This window comes from Lissotriton vulgaris, unplaced genomic scaffold (genome assembly GCF_964263255.1).
Source record: "Lissotriton vulgaris unplaced genomic scaffold, aLisVul1.2 SCAFFOLD_2071, whole genome shotgun sequence".
Taxonomy (NCBI): Eukaryota; Metazoa; Chordata; class Amphibia; order Caudata; family Salamandridae; genus Lissotriton; species Lissotriton vulgaris.
The window spans coordinates 422,647-444,443 of record NW_028242118.1 but is presented as its reverse complement, the minus strand read 5'-3'; the positions used below and the strand labels follow the sequence as shown (position 1 = coordinate 444,443).

At 49.5% G+C, this 21,797-nt stretch overlaps 1 protein-coding gene across 1 annotated transcript in view; it reads right to left on the bottom strand.

Annotated features, from left to right (window-relative positions):
- Positions 1-334: 334 nt before the first annotated feature.
- The window catches only part of LOC147669062 (RING finger protein 44-like), a 219,909-nt gene continuing 198,446 nt past the window's right edge, over positions 335-21,797 (bottom strand). Inside the window, exons 8-9 of the mRNA XM_086948255.1 lie at positions 712-862; positions 335-409 (exon numbers count right to left, since the gene is read on the bottom strand). Coding sequence (XP_086804381.1) covers positions 335-409; positions 712-862 — 226 coding nt within the window. The remainder of the gene's footprint in view (positions 410-711; positions 863-21,797) is intronic.

The following is a 21,797-nucleotide window of genomic DNA, read 5'->3' as shown; positions in this document are numbered from 1 at the left end:
TTTTTGAACCCTCCTGTGGGTAACAATGAAGAACTTTACCTTTACTGCAGTTTTAGGTTGCAAAAACAAACCCTCCAATTACAACTGCCTGTCTCATGATCAACTTTACTCTCATGATAGCTGCTGGTCAGAAACAGATATTCACATTCTACTTTCAGTACAGCATTTCATGTCCGAAGTCTTAGGTGATGACATTTTCAATTTGTTTAATTACATTTTCCTCAGAAAGACAAACGTTTTAAGCCAAATGTGCAGGCTCTAAGTTGTAAAGTCTGTTCTAGACAGTAAAAACAAATAGCTTACGTCACCAGTTTTGGTGTTCGCTTTAGGGGGCTCAAATGGCATTTGTGGAGCTGACCACTGATAAATGACCTAGCTGCCACTGCAGCTGTGTGGGAGGCGTGAACAGCTAGAAAAAAAATATGGACAGACTGTATAATTAAAAAATGAGGCTTATCCATTTAATTTCTAGGTTACTATGGTCCTGTTATAAAAAGGCAGAAAGAAAAAAGCTGGACACAGATGTGGAAAGATCATTTTTTCTTACTGCTGTGGCTACTTTCAGGAATGCGGACACATGTAAGCATGTGACTATGCAATATCACAATGTGGAAAGTGCAGATTAAATCTACAATGCAATATGCAAGCAGATACCCAGGACCCCAGCACCCCCAGACGCTAGGATTCTCTGGTTACCCAAGAAAGAAATACCTGTCGGGAACTACTGCGAAACCACTGTGAGCGAGTGAGGGGCGAGTGTAGAGACGGGCGTACCTCGTAATTCTCCATTTCCACATCGTCCACATCCAGATCCAGGCTGATGGCCGGCCCCACAGCTGTCTGTGACACAGGGAGCATCGAGCTGGAGGAGAAGCACGAAAAGACTGATTAAAGCCTGGATCAGCTGTAGAAATAGTACATGCATGCCACATATGAGGATACCGAAGGTAAGTGAGATGAAAAGTGCAAAAATGTAGTCCATGGACAGCTGCCCCAATGGCGCAATAACATCAGCACTGAAAATCAGTGGTTCAGCACTAGGTGCCAGCGGTTTCAGCAGACAGTTAAGCATTTTAAATATGATGAAGGTACATAAAAACCTTCAATTAGATTGTGCAATTGATGGACTAGATGAAACAAGCGGTTGGCTTTATTTCAGAACTTTCTTTCAAACTGGACTATCTATTTTAACAAATGTTTAAAAAAATAGGATTCAATGGGGATCAGGCAGACGAACAGTGGTCTTTTTACTAAACTTATTTGTGAATGATACTTTACGGAAAAATCATTATATGTCTAGTAAAGAAGCTTGCAAAAACTTAAAAAATGCCATCCATTTTAACTTTTTAGCTCGCAAATCAATGCTCAAAACTATTATTTAAAAAAAAACATTTGAAATTCAAATCATAGCTCAAATTATATTGGAGTGATAGTTATCAATAACTGAACAATAAAAATATTCTATCCTCCACACAGATTCCAAAGGAACAGGAAGATACATGGTGCACAACACTGCTATTGCTAATTATAAGCCCTTACAAATAAACTGTAATGTATATACGCCACTGAGTGGTTATATAAGGCACAGAGTCCAGAGATCCCTCCGAAGTGTACAGGGCTCAATGTAAACCCAAATTGCTCGATTTGTGGTGGTGTGGGAGAGCAGTCTTAGGCCTAACAGAGGAGTGTAAGACACTTGTTAGGCACACAGTGACTAATAAATGACACGACTCAAAAAGGAGATCCACAACATATTTAGAATAATATGCTTCTTTGAAGATATATTTTAAGCACCAAGATGTTCGCAAAAAGGTAAGTATGTATTTCAGGAAAAATACTTTATACTTCAAAAAGTGGACACAAAATACAATTTTCAAGCTTTGAAATGTTAACCTATGGGAGGAAAAACAAGGTGTCAGTTTTTGCAGGCACGTATGTGTCTTTGGTAAACCCCAGGCAGGGCTCAAATTAGTTCAAAGAGTGCACCACCAGCGGCCAGGTGCAGATTGCCAACACAGCATCTGTGCCCAAAGCTTTTCAATGGAGGAGATCGGTTTTGCACAAAGGATGCAGGCTCAGCCCAGGAGACAGGATGAAGAAAACCCACAGCTGCCAGGGTAAACAGAGATGCTAGGGGACGTAGGGTCACTGATGGTTGAGGTCCCCAAGACCCAGGGGCTTTAGGTGCAGGGGTGTCCTTAGGCATCAGAAGAACAAGTTACTTACCTTCGGTAACGCTTTTTCTGGTAGATACTATATCTGCCTGTGGATTCCTCACCTTGTGAATATCCCCCTTGCGCCAGCAACATTCGGAAATTCTTTTTCGTAGCCTCGCGCCGACGTGGATAGGACGTCACAGAGACACGGCTCCGCTCGCGACTCCGCTGACGTCACCGACGCCTACAATAGGCCCACGCCGGCGTGATGACATCAGTTCCGCCTTTTTTCCGTGCCATCGAGGCACACGGACGGACCAATGACAGTAGATATATACAAAGTATACACAGTATACAATAGTCAAGGCAAAACACACAGTGTAAAGCAAATGCAGGAAAGCAAATGAAACATTTCCTTGACATCAAAATAAATATACATTACAGTACAATAACTCTGGCATAGAAGAGTGGACAACGGGGAAGCGGGTGGGTCAGTGAGGAATCCACAGGCAAATATAGTATCTACCAGAAAAAGCGTTACCGAAGGTAAGTAACTTGTTCTTCTGATAGATACGTCTGCCGTGTGGATTCCTCACCTTGTGAATAGAGTCCCACAGCAGTCCCCACTCCCGGAGGAGGGTGTCCACTCTTCTAAACCAGGAAATCCTGAAGGACAGAGCGCGCAAAGTGGCCGTCCCTCCTGACTTCGGTATCCAAGCAGTAATGCTTCGCGAAAGTGTGGAGGGAAGACCAGGTTGCCGCCCTACAAATGTCCTCCACAGGAACACCTCTAGCCAAAGCAGAGGTAGTTGACTTGGCCCTAGTGGAATGAGCCCTAATACCCTCTGGAGGTTCCTTACCGGCCAAAGAGTAGCAGATCTTTATACACAGAACGATCCATCTTGATAAAGTTCTTTTATGAACCGCTCTTCATTTCTTGCAGCCAGCAAAGCCAATGAAGAGTTGATCGTCCAAGCGACAGTCTTTAGTTCTGTCCAAATAAAAAGACACCTCCCTCTTAGGGTCCAGACGGTGCTACCTCACCTCCTCCTTGGAAGGGTGTGGGGGAGGATAAAAGGTAGGGAGGGTAATGGATTGACCAAGGTGGAAAGGAGACACCACCTTAGGAAGAAAAGCAGCCCTGGTCCTTAGAACCATCCGATCAGCATGTATGGTCAGGAACGGGGGCTTGGAACTTAAAGCTTGAAGCTCACTCACCCTCCTTGCCGAGGTAATTGCAACTAGGAAAACTGCCTTAAAGGTTAAAAGCCTCATAGGACATTTATGAAGAGTCTCAAAGGGAGAGCCCATCAGAAAAGTCAGAACAAGATTCAAGTCCCACTGAGGTACAATAAAAGGGGTAGGAGGAAACTTGTTTACAAGACCCTTCAAAAACCTCAAGACTACAGGTGACTTAAAAAGAGAGGGCTGATCAGGCAAACAAATAAAAGCCGACAGCGCCGAAAGATAGCCCTTAACTGTGGCAACTGCCAGCCCCTGTTGCGCCAAAGAAAGAGCAAACCGGAGCACATCTGATAAATGGGCTCTCAACGGATAAATGTCATTCTCACCACACCAAATAACAAACCTAGACCATCTATAAGAATAGACAGTCTTAGTGGAGTCACGTCTGGCAGACAAAATGACATCCACCACATCAGGTGTGAGAGAATAGGAAATCAGGTTGCCCCGTTCAATCTCCAGGCATGAAGGTGCAATGTCTGGAGGTGGGGGTGTAGAACCTGCCCCTCCATCTGAGAGAGGAGGTCTGCCCTGAGAGGGAGACGGAGCGGCGGGTGAGAGGAGAGGTGGAGTAGATCTGTATACCACACCCTTCTTGGCCAATCCGGGGCGACCAATATAACTTGGGCCCGGTCTTGGCGAATTTTCCTCAGAACCCGAGGAATCAAGGGTATGGGAGGAAACGCGTAAAGGAGTTGACTTCCCCAACTCAACTGAAACGCGTCCCCCAAGGCTCCTTGCATCGGATACTGGAGGCTGCAGAATAACGGGCAGTGAGCATTCTCGCGAGTGGCAAACAGGTCCACCCGAGGAGTCCCCCACGTCCGAAAGACGTGACGAACCACCTCCGGGTGAAGCCTCCACTCGTGGTCGGCAGAGAACTGCCGGCTGAGACTGTCTGCACGCACGTTCAGAACTCCGGCCAGATGATTTGCCATCAGACAAATCTGGTGGTCCTGAACCCAGGACCAGAGACGCAGAGCCTCTCTGCAGAGACACTGCGACCCCACTCCTCCCTGCTTGTTGATGTACCACATCGCGGTCGTGTTGTCCGTCAGGACTTGGATCGACTGACCGCGAAGGGAAGGGAGGAAGGCCTTGAGCGCCAAACGTATCGCCCGCAACTCTAGAAGGTTGATGTGAAGCAACCTTTCCTCTGGAGACCAAAGACCCTTGACCTCCAGATCCCCCAGATGAGCACCCCACCCTAGAGTGGATGCATCCGTTATCACCGTGGCCACCGATGGAGGTAGATGGAAAGGCTTCCCTTGCGACAGGTTGCCTTCCACGCTCCACCAAGACAGATCCGCTGCAGTTTCTCTGGAGATCTTCACCGACTCCCCGAGATCTCCGTTGTGCCGATACCACTGCCTGCTGAGGCACCACTGGAGTGCCCTCATGAGCCAGCGTGCATGGTTGACCAGGAGAATGCAAGAAGCCATCAGACCGAGCAGGCGAAGGACCTTCAGGACTGGAACGACCGCTCCAGGGTAAAACAAAGGAATCATTTCCTGTATGTCGCGAATCCTTTGAGGTGGAGGGAATGCACGACAAACAGTAGTGTCCAGCACGGCACCTATGAACAGGTTGCGCTGGGAGGGCACCAGGTGAGACTTGGGTACATTTATCGAAAAACCCAACCTGAACAACTGAGTTGTCTCCTGCAGATGATGGAGCACCTTCTCTGAAGACTCCGCTTTGATCAGCCAGTCGTCCAAATACGGGAACACAGGTATCCCCGATCTCCTGAGATGAGCTGCCACCACCGCCATCACCGTGGTGAAGACTCGAGGCGCAGTAGTAAGACCAAACAGAAGGACCGCAAACTGGTAGTGCTGCGACCCAACCGTGAAACGGAGATACTTCCTGTGCGACTTCAGGATGGGTATATCGAAATACGCATCCTGCAAGTCGAGCGACACCATCCAGTCTCCTTCCATCAACGCTTGAAGAACCTGAACAAGGGTGAGCATCTTGAATTTCTCCTGCTTCAGATAGAGATTCAAGATCCTGAGATCCAGGATAGGACGAAGCCTGCCATCCTTTTTGGGGATCAGGAAATACCGGGAGTAGCATCCCTGACCCCTTTCCTGCTCTGGGACCACCTCTATAGCACCCTTTCGTAACATAGTTAGAACCTCCTCCTGCAGAAGAGACAGATGTTCCTGGGTGCAAAAACCTTGACAAGGAGGGTAAACAGGGGGGGAATTCCCGAAAGGGAAGGGCATACCCATTTTCTACAAGATTGAGAACCCAAAGATCTGTCGTAACCGATTCCCAATCCTGTAGAAAATGGGTAAGCCGACCCCCAACCGGACCCACATGATCCTGAATAGCGGATCTAGGGCTGCTTTTCTGCGGCAGGGGGGTTGGAAGAGGTGGAGGAAGAGGAGGGCTGACGTCCACGAGGACGCGCTCTTTGTTTTCCCCTGTACGTTCTGTACACTGAATTTTGCTGCTGCTGCTGTTGCTGCTGCTGCTGTTGGCCTTGCCGGAAATTCCGAAAAGAGTGACCAAAGCCCCTGAACCTTCTGCCGGAAGAAGTGCCCCTGATCTGGAGGCCCAAAGACTTCGCTGTTGCTCTGCAATCCTTGAATCGCTCAAGAGCAGCATCCGTCTTCTTCCCAAAGAGACCTGAGCCATCAAAAGGAAGATCAAGCAGAGTCGCCTGAACATCAGCCGAAAAGTCCGATGACTTCAACCACGCTGACCTCCTAGTGGCAACAGCGGTGCCCATAATACGAGCCACAGAGTCAGCAGTGTCCAGACCACTCTGAATTACCTGGCGGGCTGCCGCCGGAGTGTCAGAAATCACCTCCTCAAAATCCTTCCGGTTTGCGTCAGGAATTTTAGGAGCCAGGACACGCAAGGAGTCCATCAGGGCATGCACATACCTCCCCATTAGGCATGTGGCATTAGTTGACTTCAAGGCCATACTAGCCGATGAAAAGGTCTTTTTTGCCACCTGGTCCTGTTTCTTTGCTTCCTTCTCACAAGGAACCTGAGGAAAGGCACTAAGACCCTTCTTTGAACAGGCAGCCTGAATGACCAGGCTCTCCGGCGAAGGATGTGAAGACAGAAAAGCCGGGTCCTCAGGAGCGGCCCTGTGCCTCCTTGCAACACTCCTTGATACCGCAGGAGCCGACAAAGGTTTCTTCCACACTTCCATAATAGGATCAGTCAAGGCATCATTGAATGGAAGTAAAGGCTCAACCACAGAATTCGGTGAATGCAAGACTTCTGTGAGGAGATTAGACTTGAATTCCACTGTAGGCAGAGTCAATTGAAGAAGCTCAGCAGCCTTCCTCATAACCAGATGGTAAGGCTGGATATCCTTAGAGGGAGCACCTGAGCCCGAGGGCAACTCCCACTCTGGAGAGAAGTCAAGGGTCCCTGAATCCGCCAATTCCTCAAAACAGCTCTCCTCTAGTTCACCTTCTTCAACATCAGACTGTGAGTCCATGTATCTCTGCTCCTCCAAAAGGCGTTGTGCTTCCCTTCTTGACCTCTCCTTTACACGCCTCGCAGCCGGATCCACCAGCGGCTTCGACGGATTCGGGGCCGGCGCCGGTATCGAATCCGACGGCACAGAAGAATGCCCCCGAGGATGATTAGGAGCAGGCGACGCCGGAATCGGCGTCGACGACTTCGGCGGAGCCGGGAATTGCCAATGCGGCGTCGGAGCCGGCATGTAAGGCATAAACGGAGCCGGAGGATAGGAGTGAGGAACTCCCAGGCTGAATGCCAAAGGACCCATGGGACCCGAAGGTGCACCAGAGGGGTACCACGCCCTTGAGAAGACACCATACATTGCGTTAATAAACGCCGAAGGGTCCTGGCCTGGAGCAGGAAAGGGCGGCTGAAAACCATCAGGCCGGTCCTGAGGAGGGATCGAATTCGGCTCATCGACAGGCGCAGAATCCACATCCTCCCGGGCCTCTTCCTCTTCTCGGGCCGGGGACGGCGCCAGAGACGGATTCGGAACCGGTGAAGCATTCGGAGCCGGAGATGGAGACCGCCCACGCGACTCAGATGGCGAGGCCTCACCTTCATGCTCAGAGACTTCGAGGGTAACCACCTTCGAACGTACCTTCTTCGGTGACCTCGAGCCCGACTCCTTACCAGACCGACGTCGGGACTCATGTCTCCTCTTCTTGTGCTTCTTCTTAGACTTCGAAACATGATCCGACGCCGACTTCGAAGACGACCTCTCTCGAGAAGCAGATCTCGACCTCGCCCTGGACTTCGACCTTGCCCTTCGAGAACGAGACCTCGACGACTTCTCCTTTCCAGCTTTCACCTTAGCAACCAGAAGTTTGGCCTCTCTCTCCCTCAGGGCCTTCGGATTCATCTTCCGACACGAAGAACAATCCTCCACATCATGGTCGGAACTTAAACACCAGATGCAGTCTTCATGGGGGTCGGTAATGGACATCATTTTACCGCACTCCCTGCAGGGCTTGAAGCCAGTCTTCTTGGATGACATCTTCGAAGAGACAGGATACAGAGAAGCAGAATAAAGTAACAAAACGGCTACAATGTACCAGTAGGCTACAGAGATTCCCGATAACCGTTAGCGTCGACGACGCGGAAAAAAGGGAACTGATGTCATCACGCCGGCGTGGGCCTATTGTAGGCGTCGGTGACGTCAGCGGAGTCACGAGCGGAGCCGTGTCTCTGTGACGTCCTATCCACGTCGGCGCGAGGCTACGAAAAAGAATTTCCGAATGTTGCTGGCGCAAGGGGGATATTCACAAGGTGAGGAATCCACACGGCAGATGTATCTATCAGAAATCTCTTATCTAGCAGGTCACAGTCCGGAGAAGCGGAGGCTGCAGGCGTTGAGGAGTCCAGCAGGGGCCAGCCCACAGTGGACTCGGGCTCAGAAGTTAGGGGGTTCTCATCATGCAGAGGCTGCAGGGGTCTATGTGGATTCCAGCAGGGGTCAAACCACGATGGACTCTTGCTCAGAAGCTTAGTTAAAAATGAACTTCTGGCTGGGAGTTGCTCTGAAGGTTTCTGCGAGCTACTGGTAGTTTGAGATCCACCGATTGGATACACATGCTATACATCATTATTCACACTAATATTTCATTCATAATGCACCAATAACTCTTTTGGCTTCTTTGTTTTTACACTTACCAAATTACAATTAATAACTACTACTCTGCTTTATAAGCAGATTAGGTCTGTTCAGGTTTTGCACATTTTGCCAACCTGTATCCAATGCTATGAGTTTCTCCATAAGGACAAAATGGCCTAGCATCACTAAAGAGTGGTGCCCCTACCATTTTTTTCCTTTGCTAGCTGTGCCGTCTTTTCCTCCTCCATTCGATGAAACCTTTGCAAGGTGTTCAATATTTTGTTTTTTGGTCTACCAGCATAGCACAATGCGCAGGTGGACCTTGTACATGAAAAGTGAATACTCAGATCAATATGAGCATATCTAGCACACCTTCACCAAGGTCTGGGAAGAGAGATCGTTAGTAGCAGTGAAATAATTATTGAAGGGGCACAGGATGTTATTATTCTCACAAAGAGTTTACCATCATCCTTGGGGAAAATCCACCAAGTCCCCCCATCAACTCAATGCACGAGGTAAAATGGATATTTGTGATGTGGTTGTTTTCATGTATTTCATGTTTGTGAGATCACATGGTGAGTGGTTTTCCATTTGAGGACACGAAGATTGCAACATTGTATTGAGGTTTGACCATCATGTATGCGACAACCTGCATACAATTTTCAACCCTCTAGTCTGTCATGGAAGGTATGAGGAAGTCATATCCTGCCAGGTGAGAGCTCTACTTGACAACAAGGTAATAGTCCTTAACTAGTCTGGTGATCTTAGTCCTGTAAGCAACGGTTGATGTTGGTTCAGGACGTCCACATTGTGTCCTCCAAGACCCATCACAGTATTCATCCCTAAAACCATCTGGAGCCTTACCCTGTGTATCATTGTGTGTGTGTGCGCCATTTCATACCACTGTAGTGTATCCTAGCGCACTGCTGGTCAAATCAGTAAGTGGCAATAGAAGTAAGTGGCGACAGAGCCTCATGTATGGTTAAGAGATTGTGGGTGTATAGCGTGCTTCTGTGGAAAGGTTTTGGTGTCTTGCACCTCATTTGAAAGGGTGCTCTAATTTTGTGATAGGTGATCTTGTAGCTACCTTTGGGATTAAAGTGCAACACCACGGTAGGAGGCACATCAAGTGTGTTTGATATATAGAAACTGGAAAAACCTTCTCTGGAAGTCCATTTAGTCTCTTCGATTACATGCCATTGTACCAGTCAGTGCTGCCCTACAAGTCCAACAAGTTAAGACAGAATTTGCTGTGTACGGGCTGGAATTGTGATTCCAGCCAGGAAATGTGTTAAACTTCTGGTTGGCTGTAGCTTCCCTTTAGTATCACGCTGGTGACAACTCTTTGTGTTTGTCTGGCTAAATTAAGACTGGGAGCACCAGTAGAGAAAGGCTTTTGATAAGGACTAACATTTTGAACTCTGCTGTTACCTTCCTTGCAGTAACTAAACCTGCAAAAGGAAAATGCTACTTACCAGTATGCATCTGTTTTTGGCATGTAGAGCTGCAGAGTCCTACACTTAGCAATAGATCGCCACCTGGTGTTGGGCTTTGATGATTGCAGGTGGTTGTCTTCTTGGAACAAGTCTTTGTAATCACGAGATAGGTGACTCCTCCCTTGGAAAATACTGCGCATGGTCATCGACTCCATCCTCAGATTGCTTTTCGCCATGATGGGAAATGATGGAGTTAGTAGAAGTAAAGAGAAAGGATGTCCATGCGTGGGCATTTAAGTAAGATGAGTACTGGAACGGATACAAGTCCCGGGGAGGCGGGAGGGCGAGTAGGACTCTGCAGCTCTACATTCCAAGAACAGGTGCATACTGGTAAGTAGCATTTTCCGTTCGAGGCATATGAGCTGCAGATCCTACATTTTGCAACGATTGTGCAGCAGTGTCTCCCCTAGCCGAATGCATCCGTTGCAGCATACTGAAATAGTGTTTTAAGGACAGCTTGGCCCACTGCAGCTTGCTGCTTGGCTTGCACATCAACACAATAGTGTTTAGTGAAGGTGTGTATTGTAGACCATGTTGCTGCCTTGCATATGTCCTCTAGTGGTATGTTTTCTAAGAAAGCCACAGAGGCTCCTAGTTAGCGAGTAGTGTGCTCTAGGAGGAACTGTTAGTGTCCGCTTTGCTTTTTGATAGCATATTTGGATAGACTTTACAATCCATCTGGCAATTTCTCCTTTAGAGATGGGATTGCCTTTGTGTGGGGGTGAGAATGATACAACTAGTTGTTTTGTCTTTCTTAAGGAATTAGTCCTGTCTGTGTAGTATAGTAGAGCTCTTCTCACATCTAAGGTGTGAGAAGCCCTTTCTGCAACAGAGTCCGGATTTTGAAAAAACACTGGTAACTGATTGGTTAAGGTGAAACGGAGTAATCACTTTTGGCAGGAATTTAGGATTGGGTCTAAGAACCACTTTGTTAGGATGTATTTGAAAAAATGGTTCTTCTATTGTGAATGCTTGTATTTCACTAACTCTTCTGAGAGAGGTGATGGCAACAAGTAAAGCAGTTTTCCATGTTAGGAATTGCAGTTCACACTTATGTAAACGCTCAAAAGGGGGGCCCATGAGTCTTGTAAGGACCACATTTAGGTTCCATACTGGAGCAGGTGGTAACCTAGGTGGGATTATTCGCTTTAATCCTTCCATAAATGCTTTTATTGCAGGTACTCCAAAGAGAGATAGATGTTGTCTATTTTGTAAATACGCTGCAATTGCTGTTAGATGAAGACGTATGGAAGAATAAGCCAAATTGGACCTTTGTAGGTGAAGAAGGTAGCAAATGATATTTTGGATGGAAACATCCAGTGGATCAATGTGATTGTTGTTGCAGTATATTGCAAACCGTTTCCACTTAGCAGCATAGCATGCTCTGGTAGTGGGTCTTCTAGCTTCTTTAATTATATTCATACAGTCTGGTGGTAAGTTTAAGTAACCAAACTCTAGGACTTCAGGAGCCAGATCGCCAAATTCAGTTGGCTTGTTTCTGGGTGCCTTATTTCTCCATGGTCCTGTGTTAACAGGAATGGCATGAGCCGTAATTTCTGATGTGGAACCAGTGAGAGATCTAGTAGCGTGGTGAACCACGGCTGACGTGCCCATGTGGGGGCCACTAGTATTAGTTTGAGAGACTGTTGTCTGAGCTTGCGTACTACTAGTGGGATGAGTGGGAAAGGCGGAAAAGCGTACACAAATCTGCCTGACCAGTTCATCCATATTGCATTCCCCTCCGACCGTGGGTGTGGGAACCTGGCGGCGAAGGTTGGGCATTTTGGTGGGTGGCAAACAGGTCTATTTGTGGATGCCCCACCTTTGAAAGAATGGTTGTAGAACTTGTGGGTGCAACTCCCATTCATGAATCTGTTGCGACTGGCGACTCAACAGATCTGCTATCTGGTTGTGAATTCCTGGAAGGTGTTCTACTGTCAGGTGTATGTTTTGAGGGATGGCCCATCTCCAAATGTTCTGTGCAAGTTGGGAGAGTTGCAGAGAGTGTGTCCCCCCCTGTTTTTGTATATAATACATGGCTGTCATATTGTCCGTCCGGACTTGGACAGCTTTGTTTTGTATTTGTACTTGGAAAGTTTTGAGCGCTAGGAAAATTGCTAGCAACTCAAAATGGTTGATGTGGAACTGTTTCTGTTGATTGTTCCACTGGCCTTGTGTGGTATAATGCAAGAGATGGGCTCCCCATCCTGTGAGGGATGCATCTGTCGTGAGCACTAACTGTGGAACAGGGTCTAGGAACGGCCGTCCCTTTGACAAGTTTTTGGTGTTCCACCATTGCACAGAGAGATATGTTCGGCTGTCTACCAACACCAGGTCTGTGAGCGGACCTTGAGCCTGATTCCACTGTTGTGCTAGACATTCTTGTAGTGGGCGCATTTGCAGTCTTGCATGAGGAACTATAAAGATGCAAGACGCCATCATGCCTATTCGTTTCATGAACACTCTGGCTTGAAGAGAGTGCTGGCATTGAAAAAGGGAGACTAAGTTCTGAATACTTTGAATCCTGGCTTGACTGGGATACGCTAGAGCTACAGATGTGTCTATGGTAGCTCCTAGATATTGATGAACGTGCGAAGGCTCTAGGTGCGACTTGGTGTAGTTTATTGTAAACCCTAAGTTGTGCAGTGTTTGAATTGTTTGTTTTGTGTGTTGTACACACTGGTTGAACGATCTTGCTTTTATGAGCCAGTCGTCGAGGTAGGGGAAGACACGTATTTGTTGTCTGCTGAGATGTGCTGCCACTACTGCTAAGCACTTTGTAAACACTCGTGGTGCTGTTGTGACCCCGAATGGAAGGACTTTGAACTGATAGTGTTGTCCTTGTATGACAAATGCAAATGCTACTTACCAGTATGCATCTGTTCTTGGCATGTAGGGCTGCTGACATTCATATCTGTGCATAGATCGCCGCCTAGTGTTGGGTCCGGATGATTGCACATTGTTGTCCTTGAAGAGTCTTCGAAGTATCACGAGATAGGTGGCTCCTCCCCTGGACTACAGTGCGCATGGGCATCGCCTCCATCCCCAGATTGTTTTTAGCCATTGGCAGAGATGGAGTGAAGTATGAGTGATGACCATGCTATGAGCATATACATATATACATATGAATGAAATACTGCAGCTGCTACAGGCGCCGGGGAGGAGGGTGGGCGATATGAATGTCAGCAGCCCTATATGCCAAGAACAGATGCATACTGGTAAGTAGCATTTGCAGTTCGAGGCATGTGGGCTGCTGAATTCATATCTGTGCATAGAATACATAGCAGTCCCTCCATTAGCGGCGGCCGCCCGTGCCAGCTGCAGCAGTCTGAAAAAGTGTTTTGAGAACAGCCTGACCAACAGCTGCCTGCTGTTTGGAATGCACGTCTACACAGTAGTGTTTAGTGAAAGTATGTGTGGTAGACCATGTGGCTGCTCTACAGATATCTTCTAAGGGAATGTTACCTAGGAAAGCCATAGAGGCCCCCAACTTCCTGGTGGAGTGGGCCCTTGGTGGGATAGTGAGAGTGCGCTTAGCTTTAGCGTAACAGATCGGAATGCATTTCACTATCCACCTAGCGATCCCAGCTTTGGAGATAGCGTTTCCCTTGTGGTGTGCGGCAAAAGCAACAAAAAGCTGCTTGGTTTTGCGAAAATCTTTTGTCCTGTCTACATAGTACATCAAGGCTCTCTTAACATCAAGGGTGTGGAGCATCCGCTCCGCCAGCGTCTCTGGGTTTTGGAAAAACACCGGCAACTCAATTGTCTGGTTTATGTGGAATTGAGATACCACCTTGGGTAGGAATTTAGGGTTAGTGCGTAGCACCACCCTGTTAGCATGTACTTGGAAGAAAGGTTCTTGGATGGTGAGCGCCTGCAGCTCGCTAACCCTCCGTAGAGATGTAATTGCTACTAAGAACGCAACCTTCCAAGTCAAAAACTGAAGCTCACAAGAGTGCAGTGGCTCGAAGGGAGGACCCATCAGCCTTGTAAGAACCACATTGAGGTTCCATTCTGGAGCTGGTGGGGTCCTTGGTGGAATGACTCTTTTGAGTCCTTCCAGAAAGGCCTTGATAGCAAGGACCTTAAAGAGTGATAGGTGTTGCCTATTCTGGAGGTATGCTGCCATAGCAGACAGGTGAATGCGGATGGAAGAGTACGCCAGATTGCATTGATACAGATGGAACAGGTAACAAATGATGTTTTGAATGGAAGCATCCAGCGGGTCAATATCGTGGTTATCACAGTAGATGACAAACCTCTTCCATTTAGCCGCATAACAAGCTCTCGTAGTGGGCTTCCTTGCCTCCCGAATGATGTCCATGCAATCGGGAGGAAGATTGAGGTAGCCAAATTCTAGGACTTCAGGAGCCAGATCGCCAGGTTGAGCTGTTGCGGATCTGGGTGCTGAATGTCGCCATGGCTCTGCGTCAGAAGGCTGGGAGTGAGATGAAGCCTTTGATGCGGTACCACGGACAGTTCCAGAAACGTGGTGTACCATGGTTGGCGAGCCCACGTCGGAGCAACCAGGATGAGAGTCATCGAGTGCTGCTGCCTGAGCTTGCGTGCCACCAGCGGTATCAGAGGTGCTGGGGGAAAAGCGTACGCAAATCTGCCTGACCAGTTCATCCACATCGCATTGCCCTGTGATTGCGGGTGTGGGAACCTGGCGGCGAAGCTTTGGCATTTTGCGTTCTCCTTTGTGGCAAACAGGTCTATCTCTGGATGACCCCACCTTTGGAAGTACGGTTGGAGTACTGATGGATGTATCTCCCACTCGTGCATCTGATGGCTGTGCCTGCTGAGCAGGTCCGCCATCTGGTTGTCTTTGCCCGGGAGATGCTCCGCCATGAGGAAGATGTTCCTCTGAATGGCCCACTTCCACATGCTCTGAGCCAGATGAGACAGCTGCGGAGAGTGTGTGCCTCCCTGCTTCTGAATGTAGTACATGGCCGTCATGTTGTCCGTCCGGATCAACACGACTTTGTTGCACAGATGTACTTTGAACGCCTTTAAGGCCATGAAGATTGCCATCAGTTCCAACACATTGATGTGCATCTTCCTTTGCTGTAGTGTCCAGAGTCCCTGCACTGTGTACTGGAGTACATGCGCTCCCCATCCCTGGAGAGAGGCGTCCGTTGTCAGGATAATCTGTGGCACAGGCTCTTGGAATGGTCGGCCCTTGCAAAGGTTTTGTGGATTCCACCAATGCAGAGAGTTGTATGCCCGACCGCTCACCAACACTAGGTCTGTCAGTTGCACATGAGCCTGAGTCCACTGACGTGCTAGGCACTCCTGAAGCGGACGCATATGTAGTCTCGCGTGCGGGACAATGGAGATGCAGGAGGCCATCATGCCTATCAACTGCATGAACACCTTCGCTGGAAGCGAGTGCTGAGGTCTGAATCGTTGGATCAGCGTCTGGATACTGGCGATTCTCACTGAATTTGGCTGCGCAGTGGTTGCCAGAGTGTTGATTGTCGCGCCCAGATACTGTCGCACCTGGGCGGGCTGGAGATGGGACTTTGGGTAGTTCAGAGAGAATTCCCAGATCGTGCAGGAGATGAATGGTGCGTGACACGTGGTCGACGCACTGCTGTTCCGTCTTTGCTTGAATGAGCCAGTCGCCCAAGTAGGGGTAGACGTGGACGTTCTGGCGACGGAGATGCGCTGCCACAGTCGCTAGGCACTTTGTAAATACCCTTGGCGCCGTGGTGACCCCGAACGGCAGAACCCTGAACTGGTAATGCTGGTCTAGAATCGTGAATCTGAGATACTTCCTGTGGGAAGGATGCAGGGGGATATGAAAATAGGCATCTTTCAGATCCAGCGTAGCCAGGTAGTCCCCTTGCTGAAGCAGGGGAAGCACTTGCTGTAACGTGAGCATATGGAAGTGCTCCGAGAGGATGTACCAGTTTAGGGGCCTGAGGTCCAGGATGGGCCTGAGGGATCCGTCCTTTTTGGGGATCAGAAAATACAGGGAGTAAACCCCTGTTCCCCGCTCTTGCAATGGAACGAGCTCTATCGCCCCTTTTTGCAGCATGACTAGAACTTCTTGCTGCAACAAGGTCAAGTGCTCGCCGTACATAGGACGGCTCCTTGGGGGTATGTTTGGTGGAATGGAAGTAAGTTCCAGACAGTACCCGTACTGGATAAGAGACTTGACCCACCTGTCCGTGGTGATGGATTTCCACGCTGGCAGGAACTGCTGGAGTCTCCCCCGACCGGTGTTGTATGGTCGGGGGGCAGTGACAAGGCGTCACTGCTTGTTGGCGGTGGTGGACCTGGAGCTGTTGTTTCCACGTCCCCTGCCCTTGACGTTATTGCCTCTGTAACCACCTCTACCCTTGTTGTTGTACGAGGTTTGGGTGTTACTTTTGTAATACTGTGTGGACTGCGATGCCTGACCCCTTGAGGTGCCTCTGGAAGTGGAGCGGCGAAAGGAACCACTCCGAAACTGCTGACTTTGTAGGGCCCCCATAGACTTGGCAGTTTCCGTATCTTTTTTCATTTTCTCCAGTGTCGCATCCACCTCAGGGCCAAACAGGTGGTCAGGATTAACTGTTTGGTTCAGTATTGTAGTTTGGATGTCGGGTTTGAACCCTGAAATTCTAAGCCAGGCATGCCGTCTAAGCAACACACTGGTATTGATCGCCCTGGAGGCTGTTTCTGCCACATCCAGTGCACATTTTATGGATGCATTTGTAATGAGCTTTCCTTCCTGAATCAGCATTTCTCCTGCCTCCTTGTACTGGTCAGGTAAGTGTTGCAGTATTGATTCTAAGGTGTCATAATGAGCCCTATCATAGCGTGCAAGTAGGGCTTGTGTGTTAGATATTCTCCAGATATTAGCTGCCTGTGCAGCAATCCGTTTGCCTGAGGCCTCAAAGATCTTGGACTCTTTGTCTGGGGGAGGAGCGTCACCAGTAGTTTGTGAGTTCGCCCTCTTCCGAGCGTTGGAAACAACCAATGAGTCCAATGGCAAGTGTCCCTTGATATATGTTGGATCCGAGGGTGCTGCCTTATATTTCCTGTCGATGCGAGGGTTGACCACACGCGCCCGGGTGGGCTCCTTGAAGACCTCCGTTGCATGTTTAAGCACCCCTTTAAGCATCGGCAGCGTTTTGACTGACTTTTCAGCTACTGAGAAAGTGTCAAATAAGAAGTCCACATCCACGGGGTCCGAGTGCAGCTCGCGTCGTGGTTAGCCGCAGCTCTCTCTATCAGAGCGTTAAAGGCCGCCGAGTCCTCCGTCGGGGACGTTTTGGCCGCAAAAAGTTGCGCGTCCTGGCCCGACTGCGGGTCCTCTGGGTCGCCTCCGGCGGACCAAGGTTCGTGCTCCTCCTCCGGATCCGAGTACGCCGGATAGTTGTACTCGGCGTCTTCCTCGTCCGCATCGCCTGCGGCGGAATGCATTGGCGAGTGTCCTAGGGCTTGTGGGGACACAGGTTCCACCAGGGCCGAAGAGTCCGCAGAGTCCCTTTTGTGTTTGAGAGGGATCTTAAAATGTTCCAACGCCGGCTCCGTAGTGATCTTCCTCTTGAGGAGAGACAGTTTCCCGGTGTTGGCGTCGATGATTACCTCACGACGTTCCTCATCAGCAAGCGGCTGGAGCCGAAGCTTCGACACCACCAAGGCAGCTTTCGGTGTCAATACCTCCTTCGAGGGTCCGCCCTGTTTCGGCGTGAAGGCCTTCGGCGCCGACTTGGGTGGTAGGGTAAAACGGATAGGCGTTTGCTCCTTCGCAGGCTTAGGCGTGAGCTTAGGCGTTAGTGTCCTGAGCGGGAACCACACTGTCCTTTCGTATCCGCTGCAGGGATTCCGCTACCTTCTTCGTCAAGGCCGGAGAGGGCTTGACCGGCTCGAGCGACCTCTCTGCGTCGAGAGCCTGATCGCCTGCAGGCACTTTCTTCGGGGCCGACGCCCCATGCCTATGCGCGTCGTCGCCCTGACGCTTCTTCGGAGCCGTCTTCGGGTCCACGACCCCTTTCGGAGCAGACGCAGCCGCGTCGGACGACTTCGCCTTCGGCGCCGACCCCGAGGGTTTTGGGTCGGCCATCTTGGCGTGGCTCTTCAAGTCGGCCATCTTGAATTTTTTGGAAGTTGACGCCTCCAGAACCTTCTGCACCAGCGCAACTTTCACTTTCGGTTTCGCATCCGAGGGTGCGTGACCAGACGGCTTCACTTTCGTTTTCTTCAACGTTAGTGGCTTCTCATAAATGTCCGTGACCGGGCCCGGAGGCGGGGACGTAGGACTCATAATTAGATCTTGGGTAAGGCCCGAAGGCGATCCCTCGACCTGGGCCGTATGAAGGGGAAGAACCCCTGAGTCTGGTTGGGGATGCTCCTCCTCCGAGCTATCCCCCACAGTGGCAAAAGCCCGATCGTCGTCCCCTACCTCGTCGGCGACTTCGTCAAAGTTCTCCTCACCCGCGTCGTAGGTCTCCCCCTCGGACGCAGGACTAGAGTCCGAACCTTGCACGTCGTCTTCGCCTTCAACAGATTCCTGGAATATGTCGTCTGGTGGGGGCGCCGCAGTAGCCGATAACTTAGCCTGGAGCCTATTGGCCCGACGAATCTTCAGAGTCTTCTTGCACCGGAATTTCGAACACGCCATGCAGCTGTCTTCGTCGTGGTCCGGTGACAAGCATGTATTGCACACAGGGTGCACGTCGAGGTGTGAATATTTGGAGTTACACACCGGGCACTTCTTAAACGGTGTTCGCTCCATAGCAGAAGTGTAGTGTAGGCCCGTCCGCGCCGAAAGCACGTGGAAGGGCAGCAAGAGATCCGAGCTGAGAGTCAGACAAGAAACCCGTACGCAACTATACCGACGCTCAGCCTAAAGACCTTTTGGTCTCGAGTAGAAGTAGAACAACTATCGGTTCCGACAGAGGGAACCGAAACACATCCGAACCCAATGGCGGAAAAAAACAATCTGGGGATGGAGGCGATGCCCATGCGCACTGTAGTCCAGGGGAGGAGCCACCTATCTCGCGATACTTCGAAGACTCTTCCAGGACAACAATGTGCAATCATCCGGACCCAACACTAGGCGGCGATCTATGCACAGATATGAATTCAGCAGCCCACATGCCTCGAACCCTTAGATACTTCCTGTGCGCAGGATGTATTGGAACGTGAAAGTAGGTGTCCTTTAGGTCTAGTGTGGACAGAAAGTCTCCCTGTTGTAGTAATGGGACTACTTGTTGTAAAGTGATCATGTGAAAATGATCTGATTGTATGTAGTGGTTGAGGGGCCTGAGGTCGAGAATTGGTCTTAATGTCCCGTCCTTTTTGGGAATTAGGAAGTACAGGGAGTAAACTCCTGTTCCTTGTTCCTCTAAAGGAACTACTTGAATAGCATCTTTTTGTAGAAGTGCTACAACTTCCTGTTGAAGCAGAGTTATGTGTTCTGCTGACATTGGACGCTGCCTGGGTGGTATGTTTGGGGGGGTTGCTGTGAGTTCTAGGCAGTAGCCATGTTGGATAATTTGTCTTACCCACCTGTCTGTTGTGATGGAGCTCCAGACAGGTAGGAACTGTGAAAGTCTGCCCCCCACAGGAGTGGAATGCTGTAGGGGAGGCAGAGGAAGCCACTGTTTGGGAGTGGAAGAGGAGCGGTTGTTGTTATTCCCTCTACCTCTTCCCTTGTTGTTATTGCCTCTGTATCGTCCTCTAAAGTAGCCTTTATTAGAGGAGGTTTGTGTGTCCGTTTTAAAAGACGATGTTGTATCTGTGCCGGTCTGCTTGGAGCCTCCTCTATAAGAGGGGCGGCGAAAAGAACCTCTAGTTTGGATGGATTGTAATGCACCCATAGACTTAGCAGGGTCTGTGTCCTTCTTCATCTTTTCTAGTGTATTATCTACTTCCAGCCCGAACAATTGGTTCTGATTGAAGGGCTGGTTCCGAATGATAGTTTGTACTTCTGGTTTGAAACCTGAAATGCGTAACCATGCAGGACGCCTGAGAATAACACTAGTGTTAACTGCTCTGGATGCTGTATCAGCTACATCTAGTGCACATTTAATTGAGGCATTAGATATTAATTTGCCTTCCTGTAAAAGCTCTGCTGCCAGATCTTTGTGTTGATCTGGTAGGTGTTCCCTTACATTTTCTAGTTGGTCGTTATGAGCTCTGTTGTAGCGTGAGAGTAAGGCTGGTGTATTTGCTATGCACCATATGTTTGTTGCTTGTGCAGCAATTTGTTTCCCTGACGCATCAATAATCTTGTATTCTTTGTCAGGCGGGGGTGTGTCCCCAGAAGTTAGAGAATTGGCCCTTTTACGTGCATTTGACACTACCAAGGAGTCTAATGGCAGGGAGGCGCACAGAGGAATGGCTGTGTAATACGCAGCTCCGCCGGACGACCGAAAACGTCATGGTCTGTACCTACTTCAATGCCCGCTGTTCCGCCGTGTGAACACACCGAGAATGTGCGGGTAAAAGATGGAGTGAAAACACAAGCAAAAGTGGTGAAAGCAGCGTGGATCTGTGAGCGGGGCTGCACAGCGGGCAAGATGGCGGAGGACGCGGCAGCCGATTCGAGTACTACCGAAGCGACAGTGAGTAGAGCGGAGAACAAGAACACTGTTGACGATGGAGGGGCGAAAAACATACGAAACTGCTGGGACACGTTCAATAATCACAAAACCGCATATCGGTTCACAAGTGCCGAACTGCAATGTCCTCTAAGCACCCGGGTATACGTTGGGACAAAATGGCGGCGTCCAAGTAGCCGGAGATCGGCAAGTGTAAATATCCATATTAACAGCCACCAACTGCGGGGACAAGTAATTAATGCTGCGCATACCTCGTCTGGGCCTAAACTTTGCACTGAGGGTAACGGCTTCGCTCAAGCAAGGGAGACATCGTAACCCAGTCGGTGTTGCTGATTCTGATGCTGAAATAGCAAAACGGCACGAAATTGTATGCCGAGTCTGTCGATACAACCACGACTCCTAAGTACTGGGGCTATCAATGCGATATGACTAAGAAGAGGCGAAACGTGCACCAACTACTGAGGTTCGGAGGCGGGGTGTCGGACCAGGCGCTGCTTCACACTACGGGGGATCCTCCTTAACTGCTGGGGCTGAATAAAGATCGCCATTAAACATACATTGGGAGACTTGAAGGTCCAGGTGGATGTTGCACACGGGGCCCCCGAGCTCAGTCGAACAGTGGTGCGGCATGCAGCGCACACCTGCTCACATGGCGCCATGACTAGTCCACAGCAGAAGAAGCGCCTGACCCACTGCTGTAAACGTGGCCTCCAGACACATATTCCAACCCAAGAGTCAAAACGGCAGCATCAGCCAGGACCACCAGGTCCTCAATCCAAACTGCGAAGCCGAAAACGCTGCGGCCAGTAACGATGGTGAAACCTGACAAACAGCAACAGAAGATATCCTTCGAAAGTAAAAGAGCACCCAAAACCTCGGAGCAAATGGAGGAAAGCGATGGACCAGCAGACCAAGTGCCCGGCAGTAACATGGAAAAGATATTGCTATCTATCCAGGCGAATCTGCAGGACATTAACGGCAAGCTGGATAACTTAACATGCAGGATGGACGGCATGGCTGCAAAGCAGGAAAAACATGGCGAGAGGCTAGACACGGCCGAAACTCGCATTTCAGCTGTAGAGGATGAATCGCGCATAACAACCACCAAATGCGCCGGTATGGAACGCGTTCTGGAGGTGATAAAAGCGAAGGAGGAGGAGTTGGAAGCGCGCTCAAGGCGCAATAATGTGCGCATCACAGGCCTTCCAGAGACGACAAACACCGGGCGAATGGAAGTATACGTAGAGAAGCTATGCAA